This window comes from Lampetra fluviatilis, chromosome 35, assembly GCF_964198595.1.
Source record: "Lampetra fluviatilis chromosome 35, kcLamFluv1.1, whole genome shotgun sequence".
NCBI lineage: Eukaryota > Metazoa > Chordata > Hyperoartia > Petromyzontiformes > Petromyzontidae > Lampetra > Lampetra fluviatilis.
This window is the reverse complement of record NC_136309.1, coordinates 2,034,994-2,054,130: the sequence shown is the minus strand read 5'-3', so window position 1 is coordinate 2,054,130 and position 19,137 is coordinate 2,034,994. Positions and strand designations below refer to the sequence as shown.

Here is a 19,137-nt window from a genome sequence, read left to right as displayed (position 1 = left end):
TCTGACATATATATACCACTCAATACAATGTTTAAGTAAATAAGGTTGAATACAGGACCAGGGTGAGTGAGTGGCTGTGTGGAGATGCATAAGTCGATGTGCTGGGTGGAATGGACACTGGGTGAGTGATCGATCAGACTTGAAGAGCCATATAATTTCTCTCATGTATCTGACAAACAGACTTTACAAAAAAAGAGAGAGTGACAATGGTTTGGGGGGGGAAATATATAATTTGACAGATCGTGGGGTCAAAATAAGTCACTCGAAAAGATTACCGCTGGGGATTAAGAGAAGTGCTACTGCGGCTAATAAGTGAACGAATTAATCAATTTAGGGCACTTAGAGGGTGGCAGAGATGTAATTCTGAGTTGATTAAGAGGAAATATGCGTCAGTTTAATGGCTTGCCATGTTACGGCACAATAAAAATTGCCGTTATTAATATTATTGATAAATTATACTACGCTGTCAACGTGACAGGGACACCGCTGGGAAGTCGGGGGTGCCGTCGCTGCTGGTCTCATCGTCTGCACGGGGACAGCCCCAAATAGTTGGAATCGGCTCTAACACTCGCAACATTTTGTACGTAAATCAGTGTATTTTCGTCAACTTCTTTCGCAGAGTACGTAGTCAACGGTGCTCATCGGCGGAGCGGAGGTGCCACAGACGCGAATTACGCTGATAACGGAAACTTTTATTATTACACAGCGGCCAGCATGGTACTGAGTCAGTCGCGAGTCGTCGCAAAGATTTAACATGATTTTATTTACCAGGTAAGGCCCACTTAGCTATATAGTTATCTTTCAGAAGTGACCTGGCCACAAATGATAGCTCAGCGAAGTGGCTTATATCTATTTGAATTTAAAGTTTTTATTTTATTTTACCAGGTAAGGCCCACTTAGCTATATAGCTCTTATTCAGAAGTGACCTGGCCACAAATGATAGCTCATCGCAGTAGCTTATATCTATTTGAATTTAAAGTTTAAAAAAATGTTTTACCAGGTAAGGCCCACGGAGCGAAAAGCTCTTTTTCAGAAGCGACCTGGCCACAAATGATAGCTCAGCGAAGTGGCTTATCACATAGAAATGTAGAGCAGCGAAATACTCTAAACGCGTGATGTTGATTCTAAATGTGGAGGGAAAAACCGGAGTACCCGGAGGAAAATCCACACGACTACGGGGAGAATATGCAAACTACAAATATACAGCAGCAGGTGTCAGGGTCCTGTACACTCGTCCTCTGCAATGTTGATGTTTGTCTTTTTGTTGTTGTTGTTGTGCTCAAGCACCACGGATCCCCTTTATTGAGTCGTGACAAAGCCAACATGGTGGCATGTAGCATATTATTGACAAGGCTCGAATATTGCAAATCACTATTCTACGGGACGTCTGGCAAAACATTACCAAGCTGCAGCGTGCACAAAATTGTTTGGTTCGTGTCATGACGGGTACTGCAAAATCTAATCATGTCCATTCGGTGCTCGCCAAGGTGCATTGGCTTCTGGTTGCCGAACTCATTACACACAAGGTGCTCGTCACAAATGAACCACAATACCTTGCTGATCTGGTCAAGGAGCATAAACCATCATCATGCGAACTCCGGTCATCCTCGCAGCAGGCTGACCATCGTACAAGGACGGTCGCTGCATCGCACGCTTTCAGATGCGCTTCTGCAACCGTCTGGAACGCTTTTCCTTCTGATATTAGGAAGCCACTGGAGCTATGGCACTTTTAAATATAGATGGAAAACTCATTTCTTTAATTCTAGATTTGAAGCTTTCGTGACTGCAAGGATTCATACTCTTAGGTTTTTCGGTAAAGTCACGTAGGTGATTTATTATTTTATTTCTATTATTTCTATTATTTTTTATTACTCATTTCTTTAGTTTGTTGTCCTTCCCCCGCACCTTCGATGAGCACGGTTGGCTACGTACGGGCCGAATAAGTTCAACGCACGTAACTGCCGAAGCGGGATAATCCATGTAAAAAAACAAATAAACTCAAAGCTACTGTGGTTCAACTCTGTGCAGCTGATTGTGTTGAATGAATATTATATACCCTCTTTGTTGGCCCTGCCCCCGCGACTGCAAGCCGACGACCTTAGGAGAAAGTAATTTCTGTACGCATCGTGGCACATGCTTCCCCGTGGCATTAGGATTACCGCGGTGACCGCCATGCAGCAGCGGGTGGTCTCGCAATGAAGGTTGATGGCCCTGATTTGAATGTAACTTTGCAGTCACGACACACGCAAGCCACAGCTTGCTTAAGCAGATTAGCGGAGACATGGCTGAACCAATTGTCATCAGACGTTCGTGTCCTTTTCTGTAACCTCATGGGCGACTGTCACGATAACGTGAGATTGCTGAACAACACGGTCGATATATAAATATATTCCTGAAATGTTTATTTAAAGCTTTCGTGACTGCAGGGATTCATATTCTTGGTTCTTTCGGCAAAGTCGCGTAGAAGGGAAATAATAAAATAATAAAAATATAAAACAAAATTCTCACGACGTTTCGACTGCCAAATCGCTGTCCGTGGTGCTGAAGTTAAGAAAACAAAACCGACACTTTTTTCAAATGTTCTTGCTGTGGATTTCACACCTGATGATTGCTTGTGTTGCAGTCGAAACGTCGTGAGAATTGTATTGTTTAATATTTTTATTATTTTATTATTTCCCTTCTACGTGACTTTACCGAAAGAACCAAGAATATATATTCTTGAAAGTAAAAAAAAAAAATTCACTGAATGTGGTGGTGGAAACAGTTGAGCTGCCGCGTAGAGGCGAGTACCATTATCGTCTTCCCGAGTGGTACATGAGGGCAGGTCGGGACCATCATTGCACGACCAACTGATCCGCACGCGTTTGGAGAGAGAACTCTTGCCAACATATGGTGATGGGATTAGTCAAATATTTAACCGATGAGAAAACCCACCAGTGTAACAGACAAATCAATGCAGAGGTCAAGAGCGATGAGCCGGTACTGCCGATATCCTGGGGTCGAATCCAAGTTTCAGCCACTGTCTGTGATTGAAACGGATCCTCAGGTGTCGTGAGTTCATGGTTTCAGCATGAGTTCATGGTCTCAGCATGGTATTTAAGACCGAAAAAGGAGGATTTATCCACAAATCTGGCTCTTGCCTGATGCGTCTGGTTGTAATTACCGGTGAAACGTCGTACTCGAATTGTAAATGCTGTGGGTTCACTCTCCAACACACCAGTGTGCTGAACTAGTAACGAATTGGCATGTCTTGTTAACGTGACAAACCTTACTAATTGGCTGTGTCGGGTGGTGGTGGGTTTAACGACACATTTACGCAATCTAACCCAAAAAACCTCCATTATGGACAAGATTCGTCACGAAAGCCTAAATGTTTTACGAGCATGGTTTCGAATGGCAATGGTAGTAAAATTTGCATTGCAGTGGCCTTAATGTGCCACACATGTGTGTTCAGAACCTTGCAGATGTAAACGATTTGTTTTTAATACATAGCGCCCTCCTTTGCGACGGAGCATCTCAAAGCGCTTTGCATCCCATCCCATCTCAAGCATTTAATAGAGCACCCCCAGTGTGTCAGCTGTCCCTGTGTGGCACAAGGTGTCTTGGAACCTGCAAAGTAACGGTAAAAACTATTCTTATTTTTCATGCGCCACCTGCCGTCAGCACTGATGCAGACGGTAGAGAAGTTGTCCACAGACTTGGGACCGGTGGACCTCGGACACGGTGGCTCGGCTTGTTGTCATTCCACTCGTTAACTCAGCAAAGCCTCACCGAGTCTCGGGATTCTTCTTCAGGAGGATCCTGCCAGGTTTTCGCAGTATTGGGCGATGTTTCTATCTTGCAATCCAAAAGGGTAACTTTGCAGGTAAGTTTTCCAGCAGCGGGATGTTTTGCTAACACCTCTCGTGCACGGAATGTTTATTCTTCAGAACGAGGGTGTGTGGGGTGAGGGTGGGTAACTGGAAAACCCATCAGAAACCCGTGCAGAACAGCCGGAGAACTGACAAATTCCACACAGAGTTGGGAATCGAACCCGGGCACATCTGGCTGTGAGACACGAGCGTTATCACTGCGACGCCACCCTGCCGCCCAGAGAGAGCACATCCACACGGCTCTGCGAGCTGTCCAATCACAAAACAACGCAGCCCACAACGCGCCTCTCCTCCGACTGTGAATCTCAAGGCCTCTCTAAGCCGTTGGAATGTGAAGGTATCCAAGCTGCCAACGGCTCAGCTGCAAAGCTATGTGTTCTGAACAGTATGAAGTGTCTCGCTAAGTCAACCCCAAACACCGGATTAATGGGAGGATTATGATACATTTTAGAGGTCAGCTTGAAACAACGGGCGACTCATGAGACTGAAAAAAAACGTCTTTTGAGAAGCCAAAACCTGAAGATAAACAGTTAAAAGTGACCAATGTGTAACGCGCTGCACAGCTTCTGTGGATTCAGAGGCGCGGGGGAACCACAGACGGGGTGAGAAGGCAGCCAGAGCCAGTAATCGTCCAAGCTTTGTGGCCCTAACTTGGAATGTGTGGTCAACTCCGATCTTCTTCTTGGTTCTTTCAGTAAAGTCACGTAGAATGGAAATAATTAAATAATAAAAATAAAACTTAATAAAATAATTCTCACGACGTTTCGGCCACAACGCAAGCAGCCGTCCTCGGGTGGAGAACAGGTCTGTCGACTCTGTCTTCTCGAATCCCTGCAGTCACGAAAGCTTTAAATCGAAATTTAACTCCGTTCTTCTTTCGTATGGCGTTTTAAAAAAAGTAACAGGCTACGGTTGTGCTTTTAACATTGCAAGTCATTCCACGGCAGCATTCGGGGTAGGCGAGTGGAGTCCGCTTCATCAACCAGAGCAGGCGTGTTGTGCTGGGCAGTCGTCAGTAATATGCCTGTTTTGTTTAGCATCTCATCGCATTCGCAGTTTGACGAGTCCTTGATCTTCCATTAATGGAGGAAATATCCCCACACCTTCCTCCACGTGTTGTTGGGACACGGATGAGAGCGGTCCTCACTGCCGTCGGGGCAGATAAAAATGAACTCGTTGAAAAAAGTTTTTTAAAAACAACGTTTTTATTAACAACTTCGTTTAACTCACGGTCTTCGAGAAGTTCGTCAATGGCGCCTGAGACACGTGGCGACTGCGTTTTGTGCGAGCTGATTCCACAGTTTAGGGACCGCAGCGTTTTTGATCTATACAAATATAAATATATATATAAATAATAAGGCGTCCGTACAAAATGTTAATTGCTTTAAAGTAGCGAATTAATTGATTAATTTTGATACAGGCATGCATTGTCACCGGATCTGAGTACGTGTGCAAAATGTGCAATTGATTGGACAACGGGAAGTGGACGAAATTTTGATGACAAGATTTGACCCAGACAAACAGAGGAATCAAGTTAAGTAAAACCGTTGAAAAAACCCGGGGATGTTCCTTCGAACGGATCTTCAATAACGTCCTTCTTTGGGACTCCGCTGTATTCCCCCTCCCACGTCTCGCGCCATTGAGTGGCGCTGGGGGGAGGGGGGGTCCTTTTCGGCCGACAGAAGAGTCGAGGAAAAGTGCCTAGAACGGATGTCTCCATTTCGGACGGGCTTGCGGTGGTGGTGGTGGTGGTAGAGAATTGATGTCGATGCACAGAGAGAGATTTCCATGTTGCAAGATCTTCTTACACTCCCTACGCGTTGCAGCAGCGTCCCGTCAGATGGATCGATGGCGGAGCGACGTTTGGGAGTTTCCGGCAGCCACTGCGGCGGTGTAGATTTTATGCAGCCGCTTGCCACACGCAGCAGCAGCGCAGCATTGATTTGAGCGTCAGCAAGCCCAGCGTGCGGTGCGTATTAACCACGTACCTTTGTTTGTTGAACTTCTTTCGCACCGCACGTAGCCAACCGTGCTAATCGGAGGTGCGGGGAAGGACAACAAAACTAAACGCTCAAAAAAACCCAGCACCATCCGCCTCAGAGGGGACATTAAAGATCCAGAGACATCTTTTTGAATATTAGGCCACCGTGTGCCGGCGTCAGAATCTGAATTTTCAAACTATGAAAAATGAACGTGTAATGTGAAAGCCTATATACAGCTAGCAAAGCCAGCTTAGCAATTATTATTCACACACAAATTATATGCTATGCCTCTTGGAACATAGTCATTAAAAAGGGCTGTAACCATGAATTTTATAGTGATTCTTAGGCTCAGGATGCATGCATCACGCATGTCAGAATAAATTTTGTTCCCTTCGTATATGTATGTAATCAATTGAACCCATCAGCTACCAGAGGACTTTACATCGCCACGTGAAATATAACTCACGTTTAATAATAATAATCATCGTGTTTAGTTTCAATGTTTTGCTGTTCGTGCCAATCACATCTCACAATGACCGCGGAACCACAGACAAGCTGGGAGGCAGCCAGGCCATAAGCCGGCACCAACAATTGGCCAAGCTCTGCGGTGCTCTATATATTAAGATATTTTCAGCTAATTAATGAGTATTTACACTTGTAGAGGAAACAAGACCACCCGGAGAATATCCACTCAGGAGAGGGAGCAATGCTCTATACCAGTGGTTCTTCACCTGGGTTCGATCGAACCCCAGGGGTTCGGTGAGTCAGTCTCAGGGGTTCGGCGGAGGTTAAGACACACACCCGACTCATATGATTGTGCACCAGTAAAACATATACCTATGTTTTGAATTTGAAAAAATCATATTTTTTCCATTTAAGGGTTCGGTGAATGCGCATATGAAACTGGTGGGGTTCGGTACCTCCAAAAAGGTTAAGAACCACTGGTCTATCCCATAGAGACAGGACAGATTATATTAGTCTGCACTCTGCTGTATCGCATTCTCCTGGCGAGCCAGGGTATGGCTCCAAATCGACACCCACAGGAAGGCAGTTTCACAACATTTGTGCGATCCAGCAACCCATAGCACCTCCACAGTGCTGGATTACAGGCTAAGTGCATATCCACCACCGCCCGGCATTCCTGAATGGCGGTAATTCCCTGTATGGCGAGGCGGGGAGCGAATCGTTAAACCCCCATTAATTATCCGCAATCAGAACAGAGTACGGCTAAAAATGTGCAGCGAGTGTGAAATTCCTCATTGTCCTAATTAAACATTCCACGTTATTTCACGGGACTGTAGGTGACAGGGATAATGGAGTGATCTAACCGCGTTTGGAAAAAAGCAGCTCACGCCGACTTAAATAAGGGGTTGTACCTGATCCATTCAAGTGAACTGGGATAATGGGAATGAGACGGAGAGGCGACGCTTTAATTTCAGCCAGCCTCGCACTGAGCGTGTGACCAGCAAAAAAATATGTTAACACCCAACGGACCACATCGAGGAAACATCTCGCTGTGGGCTGTCACGTGACACCTACTCCAATGATGCCAGCGACCCAGGAAAAAATATTCAGTTCGAAAATGAGCTTTGGATGTGCTTGTGTTCGGAGGTATGTCACAACTGTGCTTAAATATGGGTGCTTATAAAGTGTACTGATGTAAACGCCATTCTTTTTAAGGAACACGTCGCCAGAACTGTGCTTACGTGAAGCGTACTGGTATCCAGCGTCGACTGTATTACGTCAGACCTTTGAAAAGATAAAACCAACGTTTTGACTTAGCTACTCCACAATTGTGGGTATAAAAAATTGACGGTTTCGCTTAAAAAAAAAAACCCTGCGATTACGAAAGTTTCTACCCTGAGGTTTTCAATGGTGCCGAATCCAAATAAGATATCCTATTTTTGGTCACTAAATCCGAGTACTTTTTGGAAACCTGTGGACCCTAAAGTTGATAGAGAGTGGACAATCGTATGCATTTCCTGTTAAATCCGTTAACTCTGAGTGTTTCCTGGTTAGACTAGGGCCTCTTTGCTGTCGATGTTTAACTACGTTATAGCAGAATCGACTCTGCTTGTGTATATTTGTTTTCTTTCCCAGGTCTCCATAGAAAAGAGAGAATTGTGTTCTTGACAGAAAGGGCTCTTATTTGGTCTTAAAACTGTAAGGGGTAGGGTCTGCAATATGTTGGCCGCCTCTTCAACGCTGGTCAGACTTTTGAAAGAGGTGGCGGGTGGTGGGGGGGTACCCGACAATCAGAATCGGAGGAGGAATCCGATGAGCTATGAAGCTCTTTTAACATATGTCCAGTCGGGGCAAGTCATTAAGTTAAAACAGCAAACAAAAAAACAAGATAGGAGTGCAAAATAGAGAAAACGGTAAGCAAGTCACTAAACGGAAATAAATAATAACATTATTAAGTTTCTAAGTCTGATTTATCGAGCTTGGGCAACGCAGCAGAAACAACAGCAGCAGTCCCAGACCACAGCAAGATAACGCCACGCATCAGGATTGCCCTCAATAAAAATGTCACGTTAACATTGAACTAACGACAAACGCGACCTACTCATCGGCTAACTGTGGTGCACCCATTCACCACTGGTCGCTGGACTGGGGCAGGGAGATTTAAGAACCCGTCGTTTCAATTTGACGTTGCTGGGAGATCGACCCAAAGACGACCTTGGCTTGCAATTCCACGGTGCTAACCTTTACACCAGGGCCGTGTCGTTGCTCCGTCTCAAACACATAATTGAGGAAATATTATACAAGAAATGACATCTATCATCTAGCCGAGTATATCTGGCTCAACGTTGAATGTTAAGTAAACACTCAGCAAACACTCCTCAAGGTGAATTCAACACTCGAGTGTCAAGTGCTTAGTAAGTGTCACCATACCTCCTACCACTCTGTTTGCGACAAGCACGCAATGGAATTCTACCTCCCGACTCATTATATCTCAGTGGAACCTCATGAGTGTGAGACCCTTTAATCCGATAAGCAATCCCCTGGCAATACATTGCATTTCTCTATCATCTCCGACAATGCGATCTCGATTCACTAAGAGATGTATCCGTAGAAGCTTCCAAACACAAAAAAAAACACGATGAGTGGAGCAAACAACGACCCGCACGAGCTCCTGGTTTAGAGAGAAAATTGGACCCACGTCCTGTCAACGCATTGCTTGAAAAAAGCCTTCTTTTAGATCGATCACAGGCTAGAGGAATTGATGTAGCAACACCAGCAATCGCTAACGGCCTGCAGATACTGGCAGAGGTGGGACAAAGTCATTGTTATGCAAGTCCAAGTCGAGTCGCAAGTCATCAAATTCATGACTCGAGTCTGACTCGAGTCCAAGTCACATGACTCGAGTCCACATCTCATAGGTGGGACAAAGTCATTGTTATGCAAGTCCAAGTCGAGTCGCAAGTCATCAAATTCATGACTCGAGTCTGACTCGAGTCCAAGTCACATGACTCGAGTCCACACCTCTGGATACTGGAATGCAATTGTTAATCAGAACTCGATTTTCTTTCCTAAGGCTCGTCTCCTGTCCTCCCGGTGTCTCTCGCCAAATTTTGTAATTTTGGCGACCGAGGTCACACCTCTTGAGAATGAGGTTTCTTGAGCCCTCGCTTGGTGAAGTAAACAAATAAACTAATTAACGAACCCTCGTCCTCACCTCTGTCCAAGTGTCTTTTCGTGTTCCCGTACCAGTCTATTTTTTTTACTTAGTTATTCAAAATTCATAATCACGTCTCAAGGTTGAGGTATGAATGTAAACAGTGCAACTTTCCTGGACGTAACTTTGCTGCAATTATTAAAATATCTACATCATTAGACTTCCTTTGCCAGTACCAAAATATAATAATCGGGTTTTTCCTTTTTTTCTAGAAACAAAACTGAAACCTTTTTACAAGGAATCGTGTGTGCATTAGCCACAATACTTGCGGTCAAAATGCAAACAAAAACACACACTGATAATATATGCATTGTCCTTGAAACTGATTGGTCCACACCAGAGACGGCTTTCTTTTGAGCCTCGTCTCAATTGCCAGAAAAAAGGGCCGCGAGCAACTTTTATTCACCCAGAGTTGCGCTCGATTTTTAACAAAAGCGGCCAACATCACCGTCTTAAGCGGCAGGAAAATCAAACCTTTTAACTTTTCAGTGTGTGGGTGTCTCGGCCAGGGGAGGGGGCAGAGGTCGCAACCGGGTACCCGATACCCGTACCCTACCCGATACCCGGCTACCCGTACCCGGCCGGGTACGGGTAGCCGTTTGCGACCCTGGTGCGGCCGGGTACGGGTACGGGTAGGCCGTGAGTCACTGGTGAGTAACCGTTTGTCACTCATTTTGGGTAGGGTATGGGTACAGGTAAGGGTAGGGAACGGGTACCCGTACGCGGCCGGGTACGGGTACCCATTTGTGACCCTGGTGCGGCCGGGTACGGGTAAGGAATCAAAACCCGTTTGCGACCTCTGGGAGGGGGCCCATGCCACGCAAAGACGGCCAATCCTGAGGCTGGGGTAGAGATTTCAGCAGAGCACCTCGACATATAAAAGCCATCTCCACTCGACTCCTGGACGGTTTAATGTTAACATTGCTCCGCAAGTTATTTTACCGACATCCAGACACACAGATTCGGCGTCTGAGAGACCACAAACAGCCTCAAGAATGAAATATCCATACAAAAAATATATACAGTACAGTACTAGCTTTACTACCCGGCTTTGCCCGGGACTTAGATTCACCACGCCCGGCCGCCTTTGTCTCCCCAGTGGGGATATATTCACACACCACACCAGTTGCTCGTTTGAGGCTGAGTCGACCTAGGGGAGGCCCAGGACCGGTTCAAATAATCGTCACCGGTGGTGGCCGTGAGCGGGAATCGAACTCGGGTGGCCGGGTTCGCAACGCGCTAAGCACTTCACTACAATGCGTTACGCTTCCACGTGCGCGGGTCACATGACAGATGTGACGTCACAGCTCACTTGCCGTGCAAAAAAATATGCATTATTGAGCTCCCCCCCCCCCCCCAAAACCAAATAAGTGTATTTTTATAATGTTTGCATGGTGTACAGTCTGGAAAGTACCCACATGGCAAATTTCAAGTGTGATTTCGCATGTCGGGAAGTACGCTAAACATTTGAACAGACACACATATCACAACTTTGCCTTATATATATGGAGATAACTGATCTATGAGCACGGGGAAAGAGGGTCAGGGGAGCAGTGGCGCAGTGGTTTGGAGCATAGTGCCGGATTATCGTAGTAGCTACAAATTCTACGGCCCCGCACTTTGAAAGGCCCCGCGCTAAATGCTTTCAAGCTATCAATTCCGGTTCAGTGATTCTGCACTTGCTCTATTACTTTAGTACTATGGGGCCGTCCATAAATGACGTCACGTGATTTTGGACGATTTTTGACCCCCCCCCCCCCTCGTTACACGGCGTCACAAAAAGTCAGACCCCGACTCAAATATGACGTCACAAAGCTCTGCCCCCCCCCCCCACCAAAAAAAATGCTTCAAATCGCTTTAAACTATTGTCATTGTAGTGCGTATTTAATGTGGAGCTGCACTGATGTTGTAGGAGAAAGCATTTATTAAAACTTCTATTTAATTAAAGTTGCGCATTTTGATGTGACGTCACATTTCTCAACCCCCCCCCCCCTCGTCACATATCGTCACAAATGTCTGACCCCCTAGGTGCGTGACGTCATTTATGGACGGCCCCTATAGTACTATACTGCCTTCAACTTTTATGAACGACTGGGTGTTTAAGGTTAGCGATTTGTCGTATTATCTGGCTGTATAGCAAATGAAAAACTACAATTACTTTACTATGCAAGTTAAAAATGTGTGTGTGTGTTTAATATTAAGTGTTTTTTTTATATTTAGGGCCCTTTAATAACATATGCTACAGGCCCCGCACTCGCTTCATCCGGCTCTGAGCGCAGTGCCATGAATTTGGCAGCCGCCGTTCGATTCGTAACCGCCGTGACGAACATCTCTGTGGCGAGCGCCACACGGACCCCCACAAACGGCTTGTACATGTTAGCCACTACAGTATATACAATATTTTGCTGTCTTTTCTTGGATTTTCTGTTTGCACACAGTCACATATTCACTTTAAGATGTTTTTTGTTCGTGTTTTTGTTTTTTGTTTGTTGCGGTTGCACCCGATTCAAGAGCCGAATGGCTCACAGGGTTATACCTAATAAATTAACTTGATCCACAATCGTACCAACCCCCCCTACCTCAACCCCCCCCCCACCTCCACCTCCCCTACCTCCACCCCCCTACCTCCACCCCCCTACCTCCACCCCACCTACTTCCACCTCCCCCACCTCCACCCACCTCCACCCCACCTCCACCCCCCCTCACCTCCACCCCCCCCACCTCCACCCACCTCCACCCCACCTCCACCCCCCTACCTCCACCTACCTCCACCCACCTCCACCCCACCCCACCTACCTCCACCCCCCCCTACCACCCCCCTACCTCCACCCCCCTACCTCCACCCCACCTACCTCCACCCCACCTACCTCCACCCACCTCCACCCCACCCCACCTACCTCCACCCCCCCCTACCACCCCCCTACCTCCACCCCACCTACCTCCACCCCCCCCTACCACCCCCCTACCTCCACCCCCCTACCTCCACCCCACCTACCTCCACCCACCTCCACCCCACCCCACCTACCTCCACCCCCCCCTACCACCCCCCTACCTCCACCCCACCTACCTCTACCCCCCTACCACCCCACCTACCTTTACCCCACCTACCTCCACCCCACCTACCTCCACCCACCTCCACCCCACCCCACCTACCTCCACCCCCCCCACCTCCACCCCGCCACCCCCCACCTCCACCCACCTCCACCCCCCTACCTCTACCCCACCTACCTCCACCCCACCTACCTCCACCCACCTCCACCCCACCTCACCTACCTCCACCCCCCACCTCCACCCCACCACCCCCCACCTCCACCCACCTCCACCCCCCTACCTCTACCCCACCTACCTCCACCCCACCTACCTCCACCCCACACTCACCGACACGACCCACAGAGGTCACCCCCCGACCCCTGCGGGAGGCACGTGCGACAAAGGCGACGGATTCCGTGGTAAGCGACCGCTGTGAGCGCGACTGACCAGTAGAGCAGCGAGACGCCGTCAAAGTGCTCCAGCTCGACCCCGTCCGTCACCAAATACGACATCATCACCCCCACCACCACCCCACACACACACAGCGCACACACACAGCACACACACAGCGCACGCACACACAGCACGCACACAGCGCGCACCGCTCGCGTGACGCCCCCGCCGCTTCCACCTGTCGCTCTGCGCCGCGTGTCGCTCGAACGACGCCCTCGTCCCCCCCGGCCGCCTCTCCTGGCCGTGCCTACAGCCTCCCAACCGCCAGCAATTGGCTCAGCGGCTCGGTGGAGGTGGGGGAGGTGGAGGTGGGGGAGGTGGGGTGGTGGTAGGGGGGGTGGAGGTGAGGTGGAGGTGAGGTGGAGGTGGGGGAGGTGGGGTGGTGGTAGGGGGGGTGGAGGTGAGGTGGAGGTGGGGTGGAGGTGAGGTGGAGGTGGGGTGGAGGTAGGGTGGAGGTGGGGGCAGTTGAGGTGGGGGGTGGAGGTGGGGGGGTGGAAGTGGGGGGTTTAGGTGGGGGAGGTGGAGGTGGGGGGTGGAGGTGGAGATGGAGATGGGGGGGTGGAGGTGGGGGGATTGAGGTGGGGGGAGGGTTGAGTTGGGGGGTGGCGGGCTGCGACGGTGTCGTGCGAGCGAGACACGCTGCGATATGAATCTACCTCCGTCCAAATTGAGAGGATGTAACGGGGTTCCAAGCGAGAACAACAGTGAACCTCACACATTAACTCTCATCACAGGTCTCGCAGCACGACAGGGGCCACCGGGACCCCCCTGCCCGCCTGCCCCGTCGCGTGCGGCCGTCGTGATCCAAACCCACCCCGGGCTGCTCCTTAAAATCAATGAAACAGTGATCACAGTTCCTACGATCACTGTTTCATTGCTTTCATGGCTTTATTTTGGTGATTTTCGAAAAGTTTTTTGGGTTTGGCCATGTTTGTTTTTTTGTAGTATAGAGTTAGACTGATGGCCTTAATCTAAGTTGTCTTGTGGTTGTTGTTGTTGTTTGACTTGCAGCCCACTGGGATTTTTGCGCGTTGGTGTACGGTGCTTTTTCTACAATATTTTGCTGTTATTTTCTTGGATTTTCTGTTTGCACTTAGTCACTTTAAGATGTTTTCTTGTTCATGTTTTTTTTTGTTGCGGTTGCACCTGATTCAAGAGCCGAATGGCTCACAGGGCTACACCTAATCAATGAACTTGATAAATGAACTTGAACTTCGCGTGTACCAGCGCCAGGTCACAAGCGGCTCAATCTCAAGAAGAACTCTCTTGAGATTGAGATGGCAAGCGGGCGCACGCAGACGCTGCTGCTGCTGTTCGCCCTCCACGCACTTGCTCATCATCCAGGGTGACGAGCAGGTAAGGGGCCGTCCATAAATGACGTCACGCGACTTTGAACGATTTTTTACCCCCCCCCTCGTCACACGGCGTCACAAATGTCTGACCCCCCCCCCAATAGGTGCGTGACGTCATTTATGGACGGCCCCTAACTAACATCACCAGCCTGTTGTGCGTGAGTTTTTTCTACCTTCACATTCACAGCTGACTGGAGACGTCGCGTAAACACAATGCCATACCCATTGTGTTGCCGATAGACAAAAGAAAAACTTAAACAGCAGCTGTCCGCCACCGGTTGTCATATTCTCTGGCACGGAACGCGAGGAGCGTTCAGAACGTGCCGTGTTCACATGGCCGAATGGTCGCAGTGATCACACAAAGCCAACGTGGTGCCAGCTAGTAAAGACGTGTTGCTTAAGTTCCGGCTATTGTTGTTGTGTCCAAATAACTCCCAAATCTCGTGAAATCTCCGAAGTTAAGCTGGTCAGAGCCTGATTAGTACTACTAGGATGTGAGAATTCCCTAGCGAATACCAAGTGTCATAATCCTGGCCTGTGAATTGGCCCGGAGATGGCAGTAAGGCAATCGATGCTTGAACCTGTGTGGAGCTTTGAGTTGATACATCTCAAAAGGGCCGATTGGACTACAGACCTGAATTTGAAATGATGGCCTTGAGATTGTGAGTTGCATGCCCTAACCACTACACCACCAGGCCCCATGCCTAAGGAATACGGGAATGATGTGCAAAATGTGCCACTTTAAATAAAATGTGCATAAGTAATGCATCAAAAAAAGTAACCATTGAACAATTGTACGCACATCCCGAGGTATTAAAGCGATCAAGTTAATAGGAGGCTAAACAGGGATTTGTGCTTTGTAGTGTTATGAACATGCTTCTATGAACCGTATGCACTTTTCCTCGCTGTAATCCAACGGATTATAACAATGTAATTATAAGCATGCACAAATAAAAAAACTCACATTTTCCACGAACAATGCCTAAAAATAAATTACCCTTATTCATCGGCCATGACAGGGAATTTCTGACACCACGCTTCTGGTCGTAGATAAGGGAGAATTGTGAATCGTTACACGAGGCATGAATAAACCTGACCTGGCTGTCCCCTAGGTTGGCTCAGCCGGAACCGAGTACCTGGGGGAGCATTTCGTGTTTGCTGATCCCACCACACCGTCGAGTGAAGAATTTGTTTAAATACCTACGAGGTGACGAGCAGGCGGCAGTGCAGCGAGTAGGTTCGTGAACGTAACTCCGAGGACCGGGAAGTGTTATTCTCATACGTGCACGTGTGCACACATTTCTGCTGGTCATTCGGTTTCCTCCCACACATCAGTTAATGGAACTGGCCAAACAGCTCAGTGTACGCCCCTCCAGAACCAATCTTGAGACTCAATGAGGCTTTCATTTATAAAGTACATTTTGGCATTATTCGAATTATTACACTGGTCAACAAAAAAAAATTCTGGCCTGGACTGTAGCAGCTGTTTTAGACTAATTTCAGGGTGCTGATTCCAAATCTGATCTCAGATTTGCTCTATCACATCTCATTTTTATGCTATCGGCATACCCCATTTTCATTGATTTTACCCGAAATGAACTCTGTCACTTATGATTGCAAGTTGTTGCGAGTCAGTGACTGCTTTAGTGTTAAAATATGGTGCTGTATTTTTAGGATAGTGTGTTTATAATATAATTTTATGTAGATATCCACATTTATTTAATATTTTTCTTCTGCAGTTTTTATTGAAAATGCAATATTTGATATCTCAAAAACCTGATGTGATAGACAAAAACTGATGCCAGATTTGGAATCAGCACCCCAAAATTACCAGCACCCCAAAATTACCAGCACCCCAAAAACCGTTGGAATACCTTATGCCAGAAAAAGTGTGTTGACCAGTGTTATTATTCATAGATTCTGGCCTGAACAGAAAATGTCACGGCCCCATTGATGCACATGTCCTGCTATAAATGATGAATCGGCAGCGCCTGCTTGAGACGTCGTTGCATTCTTACTCTCCACAGAAGTACAATTTTCTATTTTGTGATTCGCTTACCTTCACCGAGAGTCATCCGCTCCCACGCAAACCCACGCACGTCCCCGATGGTCACGTCCAGCATTCACCACCTGCGGAAACAGTCACTTATAACCGCTTTGCCGTTACTTATTGCCAATTATGGACTATTGTCCTATCTACGGACTATTGTCCTATCATCTCATAGAGTCCCTGGCACGTAATAACATGCTACACAGTGGCAGTGGGGGTCACAAAATTCCGATTTATTACTAATAAACCCCAATGATCCGATCGAAATTATGGATTTCGATCGGAAAGCCACGCTGAGTCGTAGGACGCTTTTTCAGGAGTGTCCGGCATTGTTTTTTTTATCTTAAGATGTTTTCAGCCAATTCATGAGTGCTTATCATACATGTGGGAGGAAACCGGAGCACCCAGAGAAAAGCCACGCATGTGAGGGGGCAACACTCTATCCCCAGAAGTAAATGAGTCCACTTGCTGCACTGCCTACTCCTGGCAAGAGCGTCGATGTTGTGGCACTTCGACACCCAAGGGGCGTGCACAGCCACCGCCGCCAGGGACATCATGCCAAACCACACGCGGTAACTGCCCGCAAACACCTCGGAGAGAAAAATAGAGGTGACATTCATGTATTGGGAGCAGAGGAGGGCAAGGAATGGAATTCTTCATTTTTTTATATGAAGGAATGCAGGAGTCTACAGGACAGAGAGGGAAAGAAGGCACTTCATGGAGTGAGAGCCACACGCAGAGGAGAAAGTGGAAAAGCCTCACAGACTATTACCAATATCAACACGTGAATGAGGCGTTCTTGGATTAAAATCATTCAGCGAAACACATGCACGCAATTTTATCAACTAGAACACATTCCTGCGGAGGGAGCTTGTAGGAACGTTGGGTTGCTCGGTCAATGGCCAGGGTCAACGGCGGCGTGGTGTTTTCCGCAAATATGCCCGACTGTGAGGGCAGGCACAAGCCGGCGTGAGTAGGTTAAACGTTGAGTTTTGTAAGGGCACCACGGGGTGACCAGCCCCTCCCCTCCCCACCCAGCCCACCCCTCACCCAGCCCCACCCTCCCCACCCAGCCCCTCCCCACCCTCCCCACCCAGCCCCTCCCCAACCTCCAAACCCAGCCCCTCCCCACCCTCCCCACCCAGCCCCTCCCCACCCAGCCCCTCCCTGCACGACGGACACAGTAATCCTCTGTGGGCTGGTGTAACCAGGAGGTTCCTACCAGTAAAAGAGGTTAAGTAACTATTGTTGTTTTTTTTTTCAAAATTCGCAGATCTGTAAAATCCTGCAGCAGCAAGAACACACGATCCTTCCCGAGGGATCTGCTCGGCACTCATCTGCGGTTATCCCCTTTGTGACCCTAATCTCTCTCTATAAGCCGCAAACAGCCTGTTGATTAGAAGGGCCTGACCCACCCCTGGCGGTCTATTGTCACACTGCAAGTGAAATGTTCACGGGAAAATTAAATCGTGAGCCGGTGGACAAGAAATGTTTTTTTGTGAAAACACATGAGAGGCCGTCCATATATGACGTCACGCACCTAGGGGGGTGGTCAGACATTTGTGACGATGTGTGACGAGGGGGGGGGGTGTTTGAGAAATGAATAAATATAGACAACGCGTTCTACTTAACTAAATATACTTTTTTAATAAATGTTTTCTCCTACAACATCAGAGTGCAGCGCCACATTAAATACGCACTACAATGACAATAGTTTATAGCGATTTGAAGCATGTTTTATTTTCAAAGTGGAAATATGGTTTTGGGGGGGAGGGGCAGAGCTTTATGACGTCATATTTGAAGGGGGGTCTGACTTTTTGTGACGCTGTGTGATGAGGGGGGGGGGGTCAAAAAGCGTCCAAAATCGCGTGACGTCATTTATGGACGGCCCCTAAGTGGAATTTGTTTTGCTAAATGGACTGGCTTGTCAACTCGGATTTGTGAACGTGAACATCCTCCATGGTCCTCCTCTCACTCCACTCCCCTCCACGCACTCTCCTACCTCTCCCCTCTCATCTCACTCAACTCCCCTCCACGCACTCTCCTGCCTCTCCCCTCTCATCTCACTCGACTCCCCTCCACGCACTCTCCTGCCTCTCCCCTCTCATCTCACTCTACTCCCCTCCACGCACTCTTCCACCTCTCCCCACTCATCTCACTCTACTCCCCTCCACGCACTCTCCTGCCTCTCCCCACTCATCTCACTCGACTCCCCTCCACGCACTCTTCCACCTCTCCCCACTCATCTCACTCTACTCCCCTCCACGCACTCTCCTGCCTCTCCCCACTCATCTCACTCGACTCCCCTCCACGCACTCTTCCACCTCTCCCCACTCATCTCACTCTACTCCCCTCCACGCACTCTCCTGCCTCTACCCTCTCATCTCACTCGACTCCCCTCCACGCACTCTCCTGCCTCTACCCTCTCATCTCACTCGACTCCCCTCCACGCACTCTCCTGCCTCTCTCCTCTCATCTCACTCTACTCCCCTCCAAGCACTTTTCGCTCCAGCACCCAATGTTTTCTGCTGAAGTCCTCAGTCAACCTTTGCACAGTGGGAAGTCGCTCATTCTCCTCTGCTGTCCCCAACACAGTCTGGGAATACCATTCCCTCATCCATCCGTGTTGTCAGCTACCTGCCCCTGTTCAAGTCCAGGCTCAAATGCCTTCCTTTTTTCCCTCTGCCGATGACCGTTCGCCTCGATCAACAAAGTATGC

General features: G+C 48.2%; 1 protein-coding gene across 2 annotated transcripts in view; it reads right to left on the bottom strand.

Moving 5' to 3' along the window:
* Positions 1-16,500, bottom strand: part of STXBP4 (syntaxin binding protein 4) — a 52,977-nt gene extending 36,477 nt beyond the window's left edge. Inside the window, exon 1 of one of the 2 annotated variants that reach the window (XM_078872683.1) lies at positions 16,428-16,500. Coding sequence is in view for 1 of the 2 variants with exons in the window: in XM_078872681.1 (XP_078728807.1) it covers positions 13,011-13,078 (68 nt within the window). In the remaining variant the exon portion in view is untranslated. Of the gene's footprint in view, positions 1-13,010; positions 13,139-16,427 lie in introns of those variants that run through there. The other variant, XM_078872681.1, reaches the window with a different exon arrangement.
* Positions 16,501-19,137: the final 2,637 nt, after the last annotated feature.